Here is a 22894-nt window from a genome sequence, read left to right on the forward strand (position 1 = left end):
CAACAGTGCAGTGGCAGCTGCCGATTGGGTTTAATCACACCTATATAGTTTGATCCTGTAAGGCCACAATGAGCCCACATGGATTGAGATAGTTTTATTACTTAGACAGACAGTATAAACCAGGTTAGCATGTTGTCAGCTCCCTACATCCCACATGACAGTACTAGATGAGACTACTCGAGTAGTAGCTCACTCTGTAATAGAGGAACAAATTCCATAGTGCAGCTAAGCAGTTTTGTAACCTGCAGCTGTACCCTAAGGGAGTAAGGCAGAAAGTCCCATGCCTCACTCAGCCAGGGAGGTAGATGAGAACCTATTTCTTGGCAACCTCTTGCAAAATAGAAAGGTGGATGAGTAACTGCCCCATGGCCATCTCCTGCAAGACATGAGGGCAGATGAGAATTTTAATAAATAAAACCACTTGTTCCAGGATAATCACAGGGTGTTCCACCAAGGCTTAGGTCATCCTGCCATGGAGTCTTGCGTACATTGTTTGTGTGGAGATGTGTAAGGACACTAGGGTGCCAGCGGCGGAGCCATTTTCTTATGTAAAAATCCATTTTTTCCATGTTATTGCAGACTCCTTATGAGCATTATTTTTAATGGCTATGTAAGTTTCTAGTCAGTGTTCATACATTCATTTTTCAAAACACTAAACAAATGGTAGTTTACCACCTTTTCATATAGTACATAGTCTTTAAGAAATACAGATGATTATCTTTTATTGATTTTATTTCTAGTTTTCCTGCTTTTAGAGATAAGTTTTCCCTGGAGATGAAGAGTTAGGCATATTTAAGCTCCTTGTTGCTTTGGGCAGAGCCATACATCTGACTCATAGTACTCACAGTATTTGGATTTGTATACTAAAAAATAATTGAATAAATGAAAGAAATGTTAGTAGTTTTATAGTTTAGTGGAGTTTGAGATAAAATAGCTTCTGTAGAAATCACGATTGAAGATTCTACAGAAAGCCTAGAAGGATTCTAGGCCTAACTCATCACTTACTTGTATGATCTAAGGCAAGTTATTTAACTTTGAATTGTTTTCCTTCTGTGAAATATGGAGGTTGGGTTAGACTTCTACAGTTCTTCAAGATTCAGTTTAACTGTTTTGCTTTCTGTCCATTATGTTTTAACAGAGGATGGGAAAGCCTGAGACAGAAGAGTTATTTTCTTTGAATTCCAGTGTTGGCACTGTTTTCAGTTATGTATTTTATATAACAAGCCAATTGTAATTAGTAGAGAGGCTGAATTAGTTGTGTTTTCTTTTAATGTTAGGTGACAAGCCATCCAGAATCAGTCTCTCAATCATTAACTCCTCAACAGCAACCACAGTACAACCTTCCAGAAAGAGACAAGCAACTACTTTTCTCAGAATATAATTTTGAAGATCTTAGTGCCTCATTTCGGAGCCTTTATAAGTCAGTTTTTGAGCAGTCACTTAGTCAACAAGGTGAGTTTTGTTAAAACCTTTTTTATGACAAAGTTTTATTGGAAAAAGGTTTTTAAATTATTTCACATGGCAGCTGTTATACTCTTAATCTTAAAATATTATCATCACAATAAGAATTGGATAATTATATTTTGCCCTTTGTGCCTTTAGTATGTTCTGTTTATATCATAGCACAAAAATGGCAGATAAATTTTATGTTGCATGCCTACTTACTTGTTTACTAGTGTCATCCAGGAGCACTGTGTTAAAGAATTCTGACACTGCATCTATACCATATGGGAAACACCACTATAATTAATTAGTGATATCTGGCATATGAAGTGTTTGAGTGGTGAATGTTGCACCACAAGAATAGATGTGCCTTGCTTTTGGTCTGTCTGGTATTAGCAAAAAGATAACTATCAGAATGTGGTAGCACCAAATTTGTGATTTTGAGTGTGGCACTTACAAGTGAATACATCAGCTACTAGTAAACTTTGGGTCATTGTTTTACGCAATATACATAAGTCAGATTTTAATATTAAAAGTGACTTTAGTTGAGACACACTATTATATCTCCACCAAATGCTAGATTCTTGCTCTAATGTGTTCTCGTCCCATTAACTGCTGGTTTAATTTTAATCAGAGGGTAAAAATGTCACATCTTTTCCCCAAAGATGACTAGTCAGAAATTGTTGGGAACTCTACTGTTGAAGCATTTCCTAATTACTTGTTTGTTTGGCACATTAACTATTTATACCCCATGTTTTATTCCTTTCCTGCTGCTGTGTCAAAATACCTTAGAATGGGTAATTTATAAACAACAGAAATGTATTTCTCACAGTTTGGGAGGTTGGGAAGTTCAGGGTCAAGGAACCAAAAGATTTGGTGTCTGGCAAGGGCTTGTTCATCGTAAATGGTGCCTTCTAGCAGTATTCTCACATGGAGCTGAGCACTGTGTCCTCATGTGGCAGACGACATGGAAGGGCAAAAAGTAGTTCTCTCCATCCCTTTTGCAAGGTCCAATCCCTCATTACCTCCTCAAGGTCCCACTTCTTAATACCATCACCTGGGGGTTTAAGTTCCAACATGTGAATTTTGGAGGGACACATACATTGAAACTGTAGCACCCCAACCCAGAAAGTTTATATATTCACAGCAGTGAACAAAAAGGAACAGAAATCCTTGTCTTTATACTGTTTGCATGTTAATACTTTCAGTTAATGTTAATGTTATATACTGTTACTTATATTAATGAATACTGATCATGTGTATGTGAAATGGCTTTTTCTGGTTAGCATTTGAATTTAAAGTAAGATTCATATGTTTTCTCAACTTTTAAGTTTTTTATCTATAAAAGTATAAAAAGAACTAATAGAAGAGTTTGCTAAGCAAATCCAGCCTTGGTATTCATAATAGAAAAATAAGGGCTTTGAAATAACAATGACAATTTCTGAAACCCATAATTCCATTCCATCACACTATTTTAAAAAAAAAAAAAAAAAAAAAAGGCATCGATGGGAATTCTGGGTTCTAGTCCAGGTTCTGCCATTAAGTCAACTGAGTTAACTTCTCATCTCTGGACCTCAGTGTCCCCATTTGTACAATAAAGAGGATTGGATTAGATCAGTGATTTTCAGATTGTTTTCTTCAGAGGCTTTGGCTTTTGTAAAGATCTTCGGGACTGCCAGAGGAGAAATGTGCGGATGCAGAGGTAGACCTAGTAAGCTTCCTTCCCCAGCTTCAAAGAAACAATTTTAGTATACTTATCAGTTTTATATATTGGGCTTCTGGAGAGATATTTTGCTTTCTTTTATTTAAAAATAATTTGAGATTGAAAATGTTGATACAGATCAGACCTTGGTTCCTTTGTAAAATGCTAGGATTTTATTGAAAATTGATAAAGTACTGCTTTCTTTGATCTTACGGTAATAACCCTACAGATTCCTTATATGTGACTATTTTCTAGGGCCAAGGCAAGAACTTTTATTAACTCTTCTGCCTGTAAAACTTGGTAGCTTTTAAGATTATCTTGCAGTGTACTCAAATACAGTTTTACTACTAATTACAAATGTGAGAATAATTTTATCTTTTTAAAACTTGGTTATTTTATTGATTGATATTATCTTGCGGTTTTTTTTTTCATTCAATAAAATTATTTTTATGTTTGGTTCAGCATAACATTGCATGGGCCACCCTTTGGGATTTGAAAATAGTCTAGTTACATAGAACCAAATGTTGCAGTAAGATTATCTAACTACTTGCAGACCAAACAAAAATTATCCTTAACATTAAGCACTTTTGGCTTAATCATCATCATGGCAGCTAACATTTATAGAGCTCATCCTGCAGCTTATACCTTCACTATGTAGAAAGTAAAAAGTTCCTCTTCAAAAGTTTCCCTTCTTGTTAAAGAATAAATCATAAGTGTTAGAAATAATAGTTTCTTTTAAAAACTAACTTCCTTTAAGCCTCCTTACTTTATGCTAATAACTCTTTGTTGGGCCCTATCCTATGTAGCTGTTAAACATGCTCACAGGCGCCTAGTACATTGTATGTCCTTGTACCTTAACCAAGATATTTGTGCTGGACGTGCTCACAGGCACATTCCAGCTCGCAGCCTATGCCCCTTCCCTAATTTGGCATAAACAACGTCCTCTTTTCCTTTGTCTTTCCATTACTTTTACCTATTTGGAAAAGTTTTAAACTGTTAGCCAGTTGGGTTTTAGTTTAGATTGTGCGATCTTCTATCAAAGCCTTGGTCTTTATGCCTACAGGGAACCATCCTGAGTGTGACCCCAACACCTTTCCCACTTTTCCCCTAACATTTACTTACCTTTCAAGACTCAATTCAGGCACTGTCTTTAAAACAAAGGCTTTTCTATATTTTGAGCCTCCTCCTAGCTGAACAGACAAGGAGCAGTTTTCATAATCCCTTGTATACTTTAGTTTTAGTACTTATATTGTTGGTCATAATCTTGTCTTTCTCTTCCGCTCAAGGGTGGGGAATTATATTTCTTCTCAATAACCACAGAGCCTAGTTTGTAGTGGATGTTGCATTAGCACTTGTTAAATTGAACCAGTGTAGCTCCCTGGCATCATATGCTTTTGCTACATTAATAATTTTACAAACGTTTGTCATAAAATACAGCTGAAATCTGACCATAAACGATCTTGCTCTCTCTGACTGTTTTTAGGTTTGATGAACATCCCTTCTGAATCTTCCCAGCAGCCCCACACTTCATGTTCCTATCAGCACTCTCCCAGCAGTACAGTGAGCACTCACCCACACAGCAACCAAAGCAGCCTGTCCAACAGTCATGGCAGTGGCCTCAACACCACAGGCAGTAATTCGGTTGCACAGGTCTCACTCTCTCACCCCCAGATGCACACACAGCCATCTCCACATCCTCCCCATCGACCTCATGGTTTACCACAGCATCCGCAGCGTTCCCCGCACCCAGCACCACACCCACAGCAACACAGCCAGCTCCAGTCTCCTCACCCCCAGCATCCCTCTCCACATCAACACATACAGCACCATCCGAACCATCAGCATCAGACGTTAACACATCAGGCACCCCCACCCCCACAACAGGTATCCTGTAATTCTGGTAAGTTTTTGTCTCCTGGCTTGTGTTTGGCTAACTGTGAATTAGGATCTGTCATTTGTTATTTGGAGCTCATGTAGTATTTGCTACCAAAACCTCTTTTCATCTGTTGCCTTTTGTGTTTCCTTGCTATAATCCTATAGTTGTAACTCATTTAATTCATAGACTGACCTGGCGATTTTCTTGATTAAAATTTATTGTGGCAACATAGGCAAACCCAGCAACCCTTGCAGGTTTTGATTTTAACTATTGTTTGTAATTTAGATACATTATCTTACATTATCCTCCCAAATCAAGTATAGATGACCACATTTTATATATAGGAAAATGCAACTAAAAGAATTTTAAGTAATTTGCTTAAGATCATACGGTGGTAAGTGGTAGAATTGGGGTTTAAATTCTGACACGTCTGACTTCAAAGCTTGTAACACCAGTTATTCTAAAAGAACTAAAATTAGCAGATATTTACTAAGTGGGTAGGGTTTGCTCACCCACTCTTTGCAGAGTTTGCTTTATTTTTATTTGCCAAGTTAGTATTTATTAAAGGAGCCTCCTCTTCCTCTTACCCACAACAACAAATTAGTCATGGCAAATGCCCTGGTTCCTGGTCATAATTTCATTTCAGTTAACCTTTTTCCTACCCTGACCTTTTGACTACCTGAGTTGCGTTTACCTCAAGAGATCGGGATTCTAGTACTGCTTTGGCTGTTGTATTACTAAGTGACTTAAATCATATAATTCCTTTGAACTTTGGTTTTCTTATCTGTGAAGTTCTTGAACTAAAGGATCTGAGTCTGGTAGACTTGCATGTTCGTGGCCCATTTGGGTATTAGTTTAATCCCCTCCCACCCCGCAACAAATTTCTTCCTAAATAATGACTTGCTTCATGGCAGGGTCATGTTATCTCTAGTTGATTGTTTATTTTAAAAATCCATAATTGGCAGAATTTTGTAATCAAGTAGCCAGTAGTTGATATAGCCAAGAGATGCCTTGATGTAGCAAAAGCAAACCAACCAACCCTTTTTGTTGGTCTTTATCTTCATCCATGCAGGGGTGATCCTAGAAACAGAGTGGCTTGACAGCAGTCACTGAATGGAGAATTTTCTTCCTGTATTCAGCACTGCTGTCTTATTGAGGGTAACTCTTGCTACATGGCCTCTGACTAATGACTGGTTTGCTGACATACAGATTATGGAGTCTTAAACTCTTCTGATGTCATACCAGAGGATACCATTTCTGACTAGAAATGCCGTGACGTGGATTCATCAGCATTTCTTACAGAGATCTCACTCCTCTTCCTTCACTAACTTGGCAGGGGGACTGTGTTAAATATTTTTCTCCTAAGATTGCCTTGGAAGAAGCATTTACTCTTACTATATGATCTGATCCACCTGCCTTAAGTCATGGCATTAAATTGTACTGTGTATTGCCTCTAAATGAGAACCTGCCTCTCTAAGTTCTTTTAAGGTCATAGCAAGACAGGAAAATGAACTTTATATAGGGGAAAATACAGATTTGCAATGACATTTCCCACCTGTTCGTTTATTGGTACTGTAATGTAAAGAGCAGTATCAAGTTTGATATTACTAGGTGATGTGGCAGTTTGGAAGTTGCCAGTCTGGAGGTTAGAAGACCTGGGTTCAAGTCTTAGATTCATCATGATAACCTTGCTAAGTTATGTCACCTCTCTGGTTTAGTTTCTTTTATTTGTAAAACGGAGAGAAATAATACCTTTCTGCCTATCTCACAGAGCAGATTGCCCAACACATGATAATAATGAGTACAAATCCCCTTGTAAGACTGGACAAGAATCAGCCAATTTCAGGAATAGGGCCAGCTCATCGTTTTCCCTTACCACACTTCACCCTTTCACCATCCAGGAATTAGACTGTTGTCAATATTACTTTTATAGGTGTTTCAAATGATTGGTATGCGACACTTGATATGCTAAAAGAAAGCTGTCGAATTGCCAGCAGTGTTAATTGGTCAGATGTAGACCTTTCACAGTTTCAAGGTGAGTGTTGGTTGTTTTTGACATATAACCAAATACACATGATCCTGTTTCTCTGCGAGATTATAACTTTCTTTGTTGTAGAAATAAACATCTTATATAGCATTTCTTTGCAGTTGGTAAAATTCATAATGATTTTGGCCAGTTGATATAGCAGAGGGTCACAGACAAGTTCTGAAAGAAATTTGGCCACATTTAAAATAATAGGGCTTTGAATAACTTAAAAAGATCATTCTTCATTGCGTGGGCAAATCACTGCCATAAAATGGAGTGAGTGGAAATTCTGAGGGCTGAAAAAAATTGTATCTTGCTATTTTCCTTGCAATGTTTGTTGCATAACTGTGCTAACATATTTTTAATGCTTTCCTCATAGGTCTGATGGAGAGTATGAGACAGGCAGATCTCAAGAACTGGTCTTTAGATCAAGTTCAGTTTGCCGATCTCTGTTCTTCTCTTAATCAGTTCTTTACACAAACTGGCCTTATTCATTCACAGAGTAATGTTCAGCAAAATGTTTGTCATGGTGCCATGCATCCAACAAAACCTTCCCAACACATTGGAACAGGTATGGGCTTAGTTATCTTCTTGATTTTTCTCATTTTCTCATTCATACGAAATGTAGTAACTGTCTTAACCAACTTGGTTTGCTGCTAATGGTGACAGTGATCTGTTTACAAATTTTTATTTATAAGAAATGAATGAAAGCAAATAATTTATATGTAGGGTATATCTTAGAAAAATTGAGGTAAAGAGACTGTGTATTCTTCTGTTGTGATTTATATGATTGCTTTATTATTTACAGTTAACTGTTGTCATTAACCTTTTACTAAGTTATCAAACAAGAATTAAATTATATTGGAGATAACTTACGTTTTTATATGACATAATTATGAGATTATATTAATTTAAATTTATACAGATCTGCAATGGAAATTGGCGTGTCTTGTCTATCTCCTAGAGTGTTAAAATTCAAGAATTCAAAGTGTTTGAAGAGTGGACGTAATGGAATATAGTCTCACTGATGTTTTACTTTAGACCCAAAATCTTTCCTATGTATTTTTAAAATCTCGCTTTCTTCCTTTATTCTTTACCCTTGCAGCCATGTCTTCTGCTCTGATTGCACTGCCCACATTTTTCTATAGGAATTTCATATCCAAGTTACTTCTTTCTTCATTTTAATTCCTTACCTTGTCTTATCATCAGGTTTATTTCTTTTCTGTGTGTTATATTGATTTTACATTTTATGCCAACAAGCTGTCTCTTCTCTGTCCTGAGTGGCTTCCTTTAACCATTATTCTATCTTATTTCACATCTTTCGTTCACCCATGGTTTGAGTTTATTCAACTCAAGCTTATCAATCTATGTCTTTCTTTTCATGAAATCTTTATTTCTATATCCTTTGATGTAGTGGAAATCTATTATCTTTTCTTCTTCCATCTTGAATAGCTTTTCCTAAGCTATTTTGAATTGCTTATCCTGCCTGAAACTTTCAGTCACTCTTTGATTCTGGTGATCTATTCATTCAGTGAATTATATCCACACAAGGGCCTCATTCAGTCCCCTGACTGATTTCTCTCTGTGCCAGAGAGAATTTAGTTTTTGATAACTTTTTAGCTTCTTTGTCTCTCTCTCCTTTTGTTAGTTCTTTTTGGTATCTTTCTGATATATATTCATTTTTAAGCATCAAGATCTCTATAATTCAGGTATCCTCACTTATGTGCCCTTCTTCCATTTCATTTTTTAAAATATTTTCTTGCAGATGGACAGCATGTCTTCTTTGTTTCTCTCATGGGTTCTAAGCCCATACTTTGTCCCTTTCAGGATATATCACTTTCAGTTTTTCAACTTGCTTTAAGTTCTTAGACCAGGTGTACCACCTCCATGTTTTTTATCCCTTTTTTCTCCTTTCCTCTTTTCTTTCTGTATTCATCCAAAATTGTTGCTTCTAAGTGCTGTCATGCTGTTCACTTCTTTGCTAACTCCACCTCTAATCATTTCAGTCAGCCTCAAAAAGTACTAAGTGAAATTAAATAGCTTATATATATATCACTAGTCTTATGTGTTTGGAGGTAAGTACCTGTGTTGCTCATAGATTGTTGCCTCAGGCAGGACAAGTAGAAGAAGTTGTGGGTCAGTCTTAGAAGAAGGCAGCCTTGGCCAGGCATAGTGGCTCATGCCTGCAACCCCAGCCCTTTGGGAGGCTGAGGCAGGCTGATCACCTGAAGTCAAGAGTTTGAGACCAGCCTGGCCAACATGGTGAAACCCCGTCTCTACTAAAAATACAAAAATTAACCGGGTGTGGTGGCACGTGCCTGTAATCCCAGCCACCTGGGAGGCGGAGGTTGCAGTGAGCCGAGATCGTGCCACTGCACTCCAGCCTGGGCAACAGAGGGAGGCTTCGTCTCCAAAGAAGAAGAAGAAGAAAAAGAAGAAGAAGAAGAAGGCAATCTCAAAAGCCAATGTACATGTTAGCCAGTAGCTCCCACATTGTTGAATTTCAGTTTTGTGCCCTAAGTCTGTAAGAAAGGTCTATGTGTAGCTTTTGGTCTTGGAACTTGGTAGTTTTGTCATGGAAAAAAACACTGTTTATCTACTGCTGTCCTCTGTCAGAGAGTACCCAGGCACTCCTGGATTCTCTCTAGACTGAGAATCCTGAGTTACTTTCCTAAAGCCCTTTGTTCCTAGACTTCTGTAGTCATCTCTTCTTGAGCCTTGACCTTGGTTATTTGTTCTGGTGTTCTGTGATTCTGTTAATTTTTTCTGTCATCTCTTTTGTCAGGGCCCTCCTCCTCTCTAGGGTCCCAGTGACACCTTTGTGATTCTCAGTGCTACCCTAGTCACAGCTTGTCAAAGGTAGAAAAACTGTAGTTTTTCTTTAGTGTTTATTCAGTTCTTTCTACTCTCAGCCCCCTTTTGTATCTTCCTTCTGACTCATGCCTGCCAAGCTGTGTTGGCCTCTGACAAGTTGTTCTCTCATCAGTTATGGTGCTCCAAGTATTCATCACTTCATGCCTGCTGATGTCTGTTCACAAATATTCAGATTTTTTTTACATGTCCAGCCTGCTTCCTCTTGTTTTAAGTGTCTTTCTGTCATTCCTTTTTTCTCTTCCTTATATCCCTGTATATCACATCCATTCAGATCTTTCACTTCCCTCATCTCTACACCCCAATAAATCGTTGTCATAATTTCTTAGAAGTATAGTCAAGAGGAGACTTTCAGAGGGCTGCTGATTTTATCCCTTTATTTAACAGATAAGGACATTTTGATCCAGGGGGAGAAAGTGACTTGCCCAAAGTTGTAAAATTCATTTAGGTGTAGGTCTTGAGTCCCAGAATATAGTCTCTCCATTTCCTTAAACCTTTCCCGTTATTCCTGTTTTCAGGGACCCTCTTTTGGCGAACACCTCCTTCAGCTTCCTATAGACTCCAGAAATTAGTGGTGTAGTGTGCTAGTGTGGAAGGGAGAAGGGGAGAAGGATGTTATAGAACACAGTCTATGACATCTTTTCCTAAATCTTTTTACCTGTGGTTATAATTTGTTTATATCTTCTGGCTGTACTACTGTAATTTGATGCTTTGCTTAAAGGTCATTAAATATAGGTAGGGATGCAGTCATTGAGTACATACTAGACACCTTTTCTGTGTCTAGCTGTGTATTGGGCACTGAGAATAAAGACATGACCCCTGTAGTAGCTTTTGTCTCAAAGAGTTCACAACCTAATGGTTGAGACAGGTCCATCAAGAAATACAATATGTTAGGGAGGCCTCTTAGGAAGGCCGAGGCAGGTGGATCATAAGATCGGGAGATAGAGACTATCCTGGCTAACATGGTGAAACTCCGTCTCTTCTAAAAAAATATTTAAAAAATTAGCCGGGCATGGTGGTGGGTGCCTGTAGTCCCAGCTACTTGGGAGGCTGAGGCAGGAGAATGGCGTGAACCCGGGAGGCAGAGCTTGCAGTGAGCCAAGATTGTGCCACCACATTCTAGCCTGGGCGGCAAAACGAGACTCCGTCTCAAAAAAAAAAAAAAAAAAAAAAAAAAAAAAGAAATATAGTATGTTGAGGGCTACACTTCTCCATAGGGTATAAGTGCAGTAAGAATTCAGAGAAAGGGGTACATACTTCTCTTGGAAAGATGAAAATTTTCCTAGAAGACAACACATTTAAGCTGGACTTTGTAGGTTAAGTGGGATTTTGCAAGACAGGTCAGATCATGTCATGTCTGTTTTCTGCTCAGAATGCTCCATCTTTCTCAGTAAAGACCAGTGTTGTTACTATGGCCTATATGGCCTACACAATCTGATCACCCATTATGTCTGATCTTGTCTCCTGCCTTCTCCCCTCCACCCTTGTGCTCCAACACTACTGGTCTCCCTGGTGTTCTTTGAACACACTAGGTAGCACACTCTACCTAACCAGGGCCTTTGTACTTGCTCTTCCCTCTTGTTCAGAGTGGCCTTCCCTAAGATAGACACATGACTCATTTTCTCATCTTGTTCTCTTTTTTTCCTCAAAAAAACACCTGCTCAGGGGATGCCTTCCTTGGTGGTCCAGCTTGGTGCAGTCTTTAGAAAGTGCACTAGCCGTGCATGTGAAGACCAATCAGCATTTGGAGACAGGATTCCGCCCTGCGTCACTTGCACCAGTATTAGAGCTATAGTTTAGTATAACGTTTCTCCTCTTTTTTCTTTCTAAATCATCAGTATGGTCAGTCAATCAAAGAGCTCAGTTCTGACTATAAACTTCACTGATGAAAGGCATGTTATCATGGGAGGCAGGGACGGGGGTCAGAAGTGTTGGATTCTGGTCCTGGTTCTCTCTCATTTCCTCTGTTCCTGTTTCCCTATCTACATGGACAGAGGTAAGGTCAGATTAGATTATCTCTGAGGCCATCTCAAGCCTGGATAGTCTGGCTTTCCACTGGAGGGTAAAGACTTGTGAGCAGCCAAATACAGAATGCCTTACCTTAATAGAAGTGGAAGATTTTTTCCACTCTTTTTAGTTTCCTCTGGGAAAATGATTATTGTTTTTTAGTTTCATTACAACATTACTAGAATTCAAGTGTAATTTACCTGAAATACTAAATAACCTTAGGGAAGTAGCCTTTCCAGAATTCCAGATGTTCCTTACAATGTGAACCACTTTTATAATCATTCCTCATGAGTTATTGGGGGAGGGGTCATATTTGTTCTCTCTCTTTTGTATTATGATGTAACGTAGTTGACATTTTGGAGGTGTTAACACTTGATGTCTCCTGTTAATGAAAATATATTAAGAAACTTCTGAAATAAAATTTGAATGAGATCCATGGTCCCCATCCTCACACTACAGAATAATACTCCCCTTCCCCCTCCCCTCCCCTCCCCTCCCCACTCCCCTCTCTTTTGACAGAGACTCACTCTGTTATCCAGGCTGGAGTGTAGTAGCACTATCTCGGCTCACTGTAACCTCCATCTCCCAGGTTCAAGCGACTCTCCTCCCTCAGCCTCCCGAGTAGCTGGGACTACAGGTGCATGCCACCACGCCCAGCTAATTCTTTGTATTTTTAGTAGAGACAGGGTTTTGCCATGTTGGCCAGTCTGATGTCGAACTCCTGACCTCAGGTGATCTGCCCACCTCTGCCTCCCAAAGTGCTGGGATTACAAGCCTGAGCCACCATGCCCTGCTCAGAATAATACGTTTTTAACCATTGCTTGATGTAGCTGTTTTACTATGTGCAGATCTTTACTGGTACCTTGTGCTTCCCAGGCACAAGGGCACACATGGTTAGGCCTACTTCAAGGGTGAGAACATCAGGGAAATAGTGAATAGGTGGTGATGTAGAAAGAGTCCATGAGTGGCTGGGTGCTGTGGCTCATGCCTGTAATCCCAGCACTTTGGGAGGCCAAGACAGGTGGATCACTTGAGGTCCTTGAGGTCAGGAGTTCAAGATCAGCCTGGCCAACATGGTGAAACCCCATCTCTACTAAAAATACAAAAATTAGCCAGGCATGGTAGTGCATGCCTGTAATCCCAGCTACTTGGGAGGCTGAGGCAGGAGAATCGCTCGAACCCGGGAGGCAGAAGTGGCAGTGAGCTGAGATTATGCCACTGTACTCCAGCCTGGGTGACAGAGTGAGACCCTGTCTCAAAAAAAAGAGTCTATGAGTTAGGAGATCTGGATTCTAGTCCTAGCATTGTCAAACTTAACGTGTCTTTGGGCAAGTCAAGTTAGCCTTTCTGAGTTTCAATTGCCTCATCTGCCTCAAATGTAAAATGGGTATAACAATCCCTGTCTTGCCCTCCTTTGGGGCTTAGTGGGAGGGTCAGATGAAGTAATGGATACAAAAATACTTTTGAATCGTAATGAGGTATGTGACAGCAGCAATACTAGACATAACTTGCCTACCAGTCTACAGTTAGTGGCAGTGCCAGCATTAGTTCCAGTGTGTTCACACCCAGCCTGGCACCCTGTTCAAAAGGCCAAGACCACAGTTAAAGCATCTGAAAAGAGTAGTATTTTCTTCCTCTTTTTTCCTCACTTTACCTGCTTAGTTTACTTTCAGGGTAACAATTCTGTTAAGATTTTAGTACTCCATTTGTTTTATTTGTGGTAACATATTTTCCCTCTTTCTGTTTTTACTCTGATTAGGAAATTTGTACATAGATTCTAGGCAAAATCTCCCTCCTTCAGTGATGCCACCCCCTGGTTATCCTCATATCCCACAGGCACTCAGCACTCCAGGAACAACGATGGCAGGTAATGTGTGTGTGTGTGTGTGGGTGGGTGTGTGTGTGGGTGTGTGATTTATTACCCAGAGTTTAATATTGAGAAGCGTTAGCTTTCCCAGTGGTGAATGAGGCGGCTTCAAGGAGAGAACCCCCTGTTAAGAGGGGCTAGGGGACAATGTCTGGACAGCCACTTGGCACTAGTGCTAACGAAGGGATTCAAGCATCAGTTGGTGTTTGGACTGTAGGACCTGAAGTCCTTTTTAGCCCAAGATGCAATGATTCTCCTTACTCTAGTTATTTATTGTCTTGCCTCTCTAAGAAGTCCTGGGGTCACAATTGAGGGTGTTTGACAGGACTTTAGCAGGTTTTAGGAACCTACTTTATTAGCTCCTGTAGATTCTGCTTCATTCATTCCAATGGAGTTCCCACAGCTGTAGTTTCCAGGGAAGTACCTCGTAGAGAAGGTAAATTTTAGGAGTTAACTGGTTCATAAACTTTTCCCGCTGGGTTCTTGAATGCAGGATACGTTTCATTTAACCAGGGGAATACGGCACATTGTTAGAGCTGGAAAGTGTCATAAGGATCCCTTAGGATAATGGAGGCTCCGAAGGAGAAATGCCTTGCCTAGGCCACCCAGTTTAGTGAGTGGCCAAACCAAGACTCAAGCCCCAGTGTCTGGATTCAGAGTCCATTGTTTTTCTCAGCATACCACACAATCCTTTACTTAGGCTCTTTGAGGAAAAGACATAAAGGTAATGGGGTTGAGGGTGGAATTAAAACCTTGAAGAACTGTGTGGTAGACAGCAGGGAGGAAGGAGTTGGGACCAAGTGATATATCCTTTGCTGAAGGGGGAAGGAATGTTACTGTTGTGAGTGCTTACTAGTAAATTGTAAGTGGTACCATAAGGTGGATAAGACTCTGGAGCCAGAGCGCTTGTGTTTAAATCTTCATGCTTTGCCACTTAATGGCTGTGTGATATTAGGCAAGCTACCTAACCCTCCTACCTCAGCTTCCCTGTTTGTACAAGAGGCTAATAACACTACCTAGGTCCTCGAGTTGTTAGGATTAAATGAGAATTGTGTAAATTAGTGCCTGACCCACATTAAGGAACTTACAGGTTTTTTTTCAATGAAGGCATTTCGCCTATATTGTGATATACTGAAAACCTAAGCATTAAATAATTGTACAAGAAAATATTTCAGGGCATATGAGAAAAATGAATAGCAGACTACTTGAAATTTTGTAATCAGAGTACTGGAAAAATAATCCAGTAAAACTTCCACAACAGTTAAAAGGATATGTATAATTTGTAATAAAAGAAAGAATTCTACAAGTAAATATCAACCTCTACTTTTATAAAGCAGCTGGTTTAGAAGGGGGTCTGTCAAGATACAGTAACAGCACATGGCCAAACTGGTGCAAGAAGAGCATGGGAAGGTGGGCATTCTGTACTCAACTGTGGTTCCTCCTGGCTTCCTGTGTTCCCTTGTTGATGTTCTCTGTGTTCACTTGATGTTACTTGGTGGCACAGAAATTAGTTTGCTGGGGAAAATTCAGTATGACATCATTGGTGCACTGCTATCATTATCCTGTTTACCATTCTCATGGGAGCCAATTCATGTTCCTGAAACAACATATTGGAGCAAAACAGACTAAGAGCATTGGCTACATTGGCACTTTTCTTGTGTCTTCCTTACTGTAGCCTGGTATAACGGAAGGAGTGTGGGTCAAGTGAACTGACCTCAGATCCTGTCTTTGCCCCCTACTGGTTGTGTGACTTTGGGTAATTTACTCATCCTCTTAAACCGATACTGTCCTCTTACCTATAAAATGAGGATCATAAGGGCCACTTTTTGAAGGCTTATGGTTGGATTAGTGAGATAATGTGTACCTGGCATATAGGAAGTACACAGTAGGGGTTAGTTTATTTCTTACTTTCTTCTCTACCCAAGTCGCTGCTAATATTGCCTCTTTCCTTCCAGGCCATCACAGAGCCATGAACCAGCAGCACATGATGCCTTCCCAAGCCTTCCAGATGCGGCGCTCCCTGCCTCCAGATGACATCCAGGATGACTTTGATTGGGATTCAATTGTGTAAGGGCTTGTTTCTGCAAGACACCAGACCCTAACGTTACCTTTCTGTGCAGTGAAGGGAAAGGTTTAAGAGAATCCAGTTGAGAAAACAAACTTGCTAATCACTTTACCAATGTTATCAAAATTACTTTTGAAGACAATCAGAAGGATTTTAGCTGGATAACTTACTGCTTTTATCTGACCTGAACAAGTACTACATGTTTGTCTCCCTGCCAGCTGCCCTATGTAGCTCCTAACTGTTGTGTGATTTGGACGGCTTTTTGTGTATTTGTGTCAGTTTGATGTTAACCACAAGTGCCAGACTGATTTTTCAGACGGAGCCTATTTTGCTGCAAGCAGTTTATATAAAGATACATATGTGTAAATATATGTACAAAAATTACTGAAAGGCTTCAGTTTTTTCTAATTGGATTATTATGTCTTGAAAGGAAAGTTATTGTCAGTTTTTATTCCTTGTTAGGCTATTTTCTGCAGGATGCTTTTAACTGATGTAGGAAACTGAAAGGAAATAGATTTTTTCCAAAGCCAGTTCCCCTTATTTAATCTTTTTTAGAAATGTGGGTAATCTAAGTCAAGGAACCCAGGATTTGACATTCTCCAACAATCCATAGGGGCATGTTGCTCCTGAGCAGCATGAAGAACTGACCAAATTGGTTTTGATGCTTGGGGGATCATAGAGTATTTATGTCTGCTTTTCTAAATCTGTGTTATAACAGCTCTAAAATTTGTTGTTTGGTAAGAAGTTGGGCATCGCTTGGCTCTTTAAACACATCAGTGCTTCCATATTCATCTATGTATTTATTATTCAGAAGTGTTATTTTAATATTTATTGCTACCTTCTGTGAATGCTCAACTCCTGTTGGGTTCATTAAGGAAAAATGTGTCTGAAAGCACAGAATTACTTTTTTTTTTTTTTTTTTTTTTTTGAGGTGGAGTCTCACCCTGTTGCCCAGGCTGGAGTGCAGTGGCGCGATCTCAGCTCACTGCAACCTCCGCCTCCTGGGTTCAAGCGATTCTCCTGCCTCAGCCTCCTGAGTAGCTGGGAGTACAGGTGCACACCGCCATGCCTAGCTGATTTTTTGTATTTTAGTAGAAACGGGGTTTCACCATGTTGCCCGGGCTGGTCGCAAACTCCTGAGCTCAGGCAGTCCGCCTGCCTCAGCATCCCAGAGTGCTGGGATTACAGGCGTGAGCCACTGCGCCCAGCCCAGAATTACTTTTCTTGATAAGAATTTATAGACAAGACACTCAGACATTGTGTCATTCTCTGTCATCACTCCTTTTACCATGTGAATAGATTTCTCTGTCTTGGCATTCTTGCTAATTCAGACTTATTAGTTAAATCGGATTTTTCTGGAATTTGAATCAGATTCCATTTGGGCAACAATAGCAGGGCAGTGTTTCTAAAGCAAGTTTCCCCACTCATCTAGGTTGTCTTGAAAGGAGGATAGAGCCACTTACAATTTTATTTGCTTCAGTGTTTAATGTAGATATTATGTAGCCTGCTGTTTCTGTTGTCCTGTATGTCTTTGTATGCATGACATTTGGTCCCTTTCTTTGAAATGCAGCCCACCTCTTAATGGTTTTTTTAGTGGTGGTGGTTTGTTTTGTTTCATGTCATATCGCAGTTTGCATGGACTGATTATCTTAGTTTTATGATAAAACTAGAAATGAGGGTTTTTTTTTTTTTTTTTTGATGAATAGATTTTGAATTGATTCTTTAGACCAAAAAAAAGTGTCAGTTCTAATGGGGAAAAATATTCCATCAAGTCAAAGAGTAGTAACTGCTCACTGGTCGCTTTTTAGCATCTCTGGTCTTAGCAGTCATGCTAAATCACTTTAATTAGCCTTAGTGATTCTATGGTTGAGTAATCTCTACTTGAACTAAACAAACATCTTTTGTTTTTGTGTGTGTGTGCTGTGTGTGAGAGAGTGTGCCTGTGTGTGTGTGTGTGTGTGTGTGTGTGTGTGTGTGTGTGTGTTTTAATGAAGTGTTGCCTTGAATGAATCACTGGGAAGCCAGCCATGGTAAGGGCTGGTGAGGTTGGGGAGAAAGGAAGAGGTTTATGTTTCTCTGTTGTTTGGACCCTACTTGGCATGAAAAAGGAAGCTCAGTTCCAGCCCCTTGGATCAACGAAAATCAGAGGATTCTGGAAAGGCAGCCAACTTGCCCCTCTTAGAAGGATCAGAGGCAAGATGAGATGGCAGCCTGCAGAGTAAATGCTTGAAAAAAAAAAAGGGGGTGATTTTCAATGGTTTGCTTAAGTCACTGTTTTCTAGACACCAAAATAGCTGTTTTGAAACTGTTTTAATTGCTTGGGTAGCAATGTGCACTTTAAACAATTTGGATATTGGAATGCAGTATCATACTGAGTGATTTGAGTAGAACCACTGATGATGATTTTATAAATTGTGTGAAGCGAATTTCCCATTTGGCAATCATTTACTGATTTGCAGTGATCAATATTTTTATGAGAATTTAAACTTACCAAGAATGGCCATGGAGGCAAAGCCTTCACCCAGACCCATCCCACTCTCCTGTGATCCAGGTGGTCCAGGAGCCCAGGACAGGCGCTTTCTGTGGGCCCTGGCCACAGACAGGGTTACCTGGTGAGGTGCAGAGAGTCCCTCTAGTGGCCATTTCGCATGGTAGTTGCTAATGCAGAACAAGTTCTGTCTTGGGCTTAAATTGACTGAAGACTTTAGGGGGAAAGAACATTAAATGCATGTAAACAAATGGGGGTACTCTGTCCAGGAGAATAATCCGACTGGCATTTGTGGCAGTTTTTGAAATGTAAATGTATTCATGTGTGTTCTTGTAAATACATGTCTCTCAGATGTCCTTTGAAGTGGGAGGGAATCAATCCGGGGATAATTTCAAATGGAATAGAGTATTTTGATATTGTTCATTCAGAGGGTGATGTGTACATATCTATATTGTATATATGTGATGAAAATGCATTGGCTTTTTGTGCAGATACAACCTGCTCTCTGTACTGCTGTTGGACAGTGTTTTAATGTTTCTACAGTTTTGCTATTGCACGATTTCATATTTTGCCTCTATGATGAACGGCAACCATTCTTTGTAACTGTTTAGTGCTGTAAAGAAATATTCCAAGTGTCATTAGGATTGTTGCTGCCAGAACTGATATGCATGAATGGCACTTAAAATAAATATATTATGTTAACTCTATTTACAACACTGATTGGCCTCCGTCATTTGCTGTAATTGAAGAAGTGAAAATGGAGCTAGTCCAGGTACAGAAACCCCACAGCCAGGACCCCAGAGTCCTTGGGATCACTGAGATTGTGTCCCTTGCATTACTACCTGAGAACAGTAATTGCTGCCATTTAGTGAGCATCTCATTAGCTCCATGAACTTGGGGAAGTCACTGGATTTCCCTGGGCCTCATTTTCCTTATTCGCAGTGCCAGTACAATGAGGATAGTATCTGCCTCCCAGAGTTGTAGTGGGATTTACATAAATTAGTACATTTAAACATTTAGAACAGCACATGCGACATAAAGCATACTGGTACTCAGTATGTGCCAGGTGCTGTGCTAAGTAGATACTGTGGTCCTCCTTTTACTGACATGGGAACAGCTCAGATAGAGGTATAGAAACTTGTCTAGATTATTTAGTTGGCAGGTGACAGAGCGGAGGTTTGAATCCAGGTCATTTGATTCCAGGCATCATGTTTTTTACACAATCCTCTCATACTTTGTGAGGGAATTCCCCTCTCCCTACCCCCTGCCCTTGCCCCCTGTCTTTTCCCCAGCACTGCCTTTCCAGAGCTATATCCAAAAGGTGAAAGTGGGGCTTTACATTTGCTGAGCACTTACTCTGTGTCAGACCCTCTCATGAGAAATCCAGAGATGAGGAAGCCACAGTTCCTGCCTTTACGGGGTACAGACTTGCCCAGGACAGGTAGCAAATGCCAGCCCAGGGAGGCTATTCTGAAGGTATGCTCTGGTAAGGCAAGATTCTGGTGGTGAGGAATGAGGTCATACTGAGGATTGGGGCAGTGGTTTAGGAAGGGCTCCAGGTATGGGCTGCTAAGTTGAGTCTTCAAAGGGTCCCAGACAGATGGGAGGAGGTATTGCCATTTATACCATCACCTTGAGCAAGCCATGGGAGCTCCCTTACCGTGGGGGTTGTGGGTTGAGGCGGGAGAAGTGCTGGGCTGCTGGTCAAGAGCTGAGCATAGCAATTCTGTGAGAAATGCTGTCCCCACTTCACTGATGTGGAAACAGGCCCGGACAGGCCAAGCAACGGGCAGACCAGCCATGTGGCTGGAAGTGAAATTAACCTGGAGTCCCTCCCACTCTAGAAGGGGGACCTTTTCATCAATCCCAAGATTACCCAAAGTCTCAGGCTGCTTCTAACTTAACCCACACAGTGCTACCAGAAACATCTATGGCAGTTTCACAGATAGGGAAACAAGGCCCAGAAAAGTTAACCTGCCCGAATTCTCACAGCTAATAGAGGAGCTGGAATAATTCAGTCCAGGCCTAACTCCAGAGTTCATTTCCTTTTACTTCACTGCTGTCTAAAAAAGAATTTTCCCAAAGCCAAGAATAGTGACTGTCCTGTGTGTGTGTCCATGTGTCTGTGTGTGTGCCTTGGAGGGAAAGCTGTGCTTCACTCCCATCACAGGTAAGCATTTGTCATTCGCGGTGCCTCTGAAGGACCGTAGTAAGGGCACCACTAAATGTGGTCACTTCTGCTGATTCAGATGCAGTTGAAGTATACTTCTGCTGATCAAATGAGAAATAAGGCGATTAAGATGCATACATGATTCTCAAGGTTTTAAGATACTACAGTGTGCAAAGGGCTGCTGTTTATAGATGTGACCCTTATCAGTTGGGTAAAGGAGTCCTGGAAAAACCATGTAAGCATCAGTTAACGTTCATTGAAGGCTTGATTGCTTCTTGGCCTTTTGGCTAAGATCAAATGCATTAAAGGTTTGACTGCATTAAATGCCCTAGAATTACAGCACTATCCTAAAAACTTAGGAAGGGGCCTTAGAAATCAACTAACACAACCCCCCACATTTTGTTGTTGGAGAACATTGAGACCCAGTGAGGGAAGGGTCTGCTCACGTTTCACACAGCTAGTTAGGGAAAATTTGGGGGAAGAGAATGAAGAAAGTCATTTGCCTGGCAGCGATTTAAAATTCCTACACATATTGTCTTATTTGATCTACACAATAGCCTGATGATATAGTACTCTTACTGCCCTCATTTTACAGAAGAGGAAACAGCTTTGGAGAGGTGAGACACAACGAATAATGTGATGGTGGAGTATCCAACTCTGATGGACATGTGCCCCTGAGTGTGAGATGGAAGATTCAAATCTGAGTCTATAACTGGTATTTGCTTTCATGTACCTTCTGCGTGAGCATCTCATTACTGAGTTGATTCCAGTGGATAAAGATACATGTGTTTAGTGCAGCATTGTCCTGGGTTCAAGCTAGCGGCTTCATCTGATGCTCAAAGACAGACTTCAACCAAGAACTAGAAAAGCTGGCCAGGTAGGTTGGGCTTATTGAGACATGTTTATCCACGAAAGTGCTGCCTTCCCAAAGGAGTTTCAAGAGTGATTTTTGAGCTTAACCTCCTTGGACTCTTCCCTTAATATATGTGACTCGCCAACATGTGCAAAGTAGAGACTTGGTAACTGACTGCGTCAGAACCAGGATTCAACCCCAGGTCAGGGCTTCAGCCCCCAGCTCTCCTGCAGTGCCCCCTAAACAATGCTGACCTCAGACGTACAGAATTGGACAGCTACTCTTTATTAAAAGTTCCTGTTACTTAATATTACTTATTCTAAGCACTTGATGTGGATTATCATATTTACTCTTTGAAATAACTGTGTGTGGTAGATACTGTTATTATCAACTTCATCTCGCAGAGCCACAGAAATGAAGTCCCTTGCCCAAGGTCATTCAGCTTGTAAGTGGTAGAGGTAATAATAGTAATAACAACAGTAAAGCTGGGGTTTTGAACCTAGGCCATCCAGCTCCAGTGTCTGCGCCATTCACCACCGCACTGTGCTGTCTCAGGCCCTGTTCCCAGAACGACCAGGCAGAGCAGGCCCTGTTCCCAGAACGACCAGGCAGAGAATGAGGGCCTTAGAACAAAGCCAAAGCTATTTTGCAATGAGGCTGCAGTGAGTGCCTGTGGCCACTAGAGGGTGGGGCTGCCGGCTGTGCACCTTTCCTCTTGGAAGGTTTCCTTTACCCTTACTTAGGGCTGTGCTTCCTTTCTCTGCAGCCCCCAGAGCTGGGTGCTCCTAAAGAAAGGTAGGGATTCCACTAGCCAGCCCTTAGAATCCGTGCCCCTCCTCTCCTGTGTCAGAGCTTGCTGGAGGAAGCCAAGGAGACTCTCTAGTTCTCTGCCACATACTGCTGGGGCCCATTCTAGAGCTGCCTCTGAAGCCTGCTGCTTTCCCAGCCCCCTGGTGCCTACGGCTCCCCTGCTCCAGGGCTCAGGTGGGAGAAGGTGCCCACTGTCAACCCCACACTGAGGCTCCTCAGGCTCTGCCCCTTCCTCTTCTGGGGCCAGCTAATGCTGGGGGCTGGCATGGTTTCTGCAAGCATAGAGAGGCCTGTGGTCCAGCCAGCCATGCTCCCTGCCACTGGGCAGCTACACTTGCCCCCCCATCAGCCCTGCCTCTGAGCCGGAGCAGGCCTCGTCTCCACTTGTACACCAACTCCTGCGGCTGTTACAAACACGATGATGGTTATTGCCACATTTGCCAGGTCCCTGCCTGGCACTGGACAGCCATTATCTGAGTGAACATGCCCAGGTGCCTTGTGAGGTTGGTGTCATTATCTTTTATGACTGGACATTGCCAACTCAGAGAGGTGAAGTGATTTGCCCAAGGTCAAAGCCAGTGAGCGAGGCTGGCAAGAGGACAGGAACCCACATCTGCCCCAGGTGCGCCTGCTCTTCTTGAGGGCACGCTGTCTCTTCCATAGCACTCCCCAGCTGCCCTGAGCACCCTCTGGTCACCCTACCCCAGAGGCAAGCC

General features: G+C 41.2%; 1 protein-coding gene across 4 annotated transcripts in view; it reads left to right on the top strand.

The window, feature by feature from the left end:
- FOXJ3 (forkhead box J3) overlaps window positions 1–19052 on the top strand; it is a 150072-nt gene extending 131020 nt beyond the window's left edge. For all 4 annotated transcript variants that reach the window (XM_007979185.3, XM_007979190.3, XM_007979186.3 and 1 more), the window contains 6 exons: window positions 1278–1452; window positions 4629–5045; window positions 6955–7056; window positions 7427–7618; window positions 13685–13792; window positions 15748–19052. In XM_007979185.3, coding sequence (XP_007977376.1) covers window positions 1278–1452; window positions 4629–5045; window positions 6955–7056; window positions 7427–7618; window positions 13685–13792; window positions 15748–15863 — 1110 coding nt within the window. In that variant the 3' untranslated portion in view covers window positions 15864–19052. The remainder of the gene's footprint in view (window positions 1–1277; window positions 1453–4628; window positions 5046–6954; window positions 7057–7426; window positions 7619–13684; window positions 13793–15747) is intronic.
- Window positions 19053–22894: the final 3842 nt, after the last annotated feature.

This window comes from Chlorocebus sabaeus, chromosome 20 (genome assembly GCF_047675955.1).
Source record: "Chlorocebus sabaeus isolate Y175 chromosome 20, mChlSab1.0.hap1, whole genome shotgun sequence".
NCBI classification, from domain to species: Eukaryota; Metazoa; Chordata; class Mammalia; order Primates; family Cercopithecidae; genus Chlorocebus; species Chlorocebus sabaeus.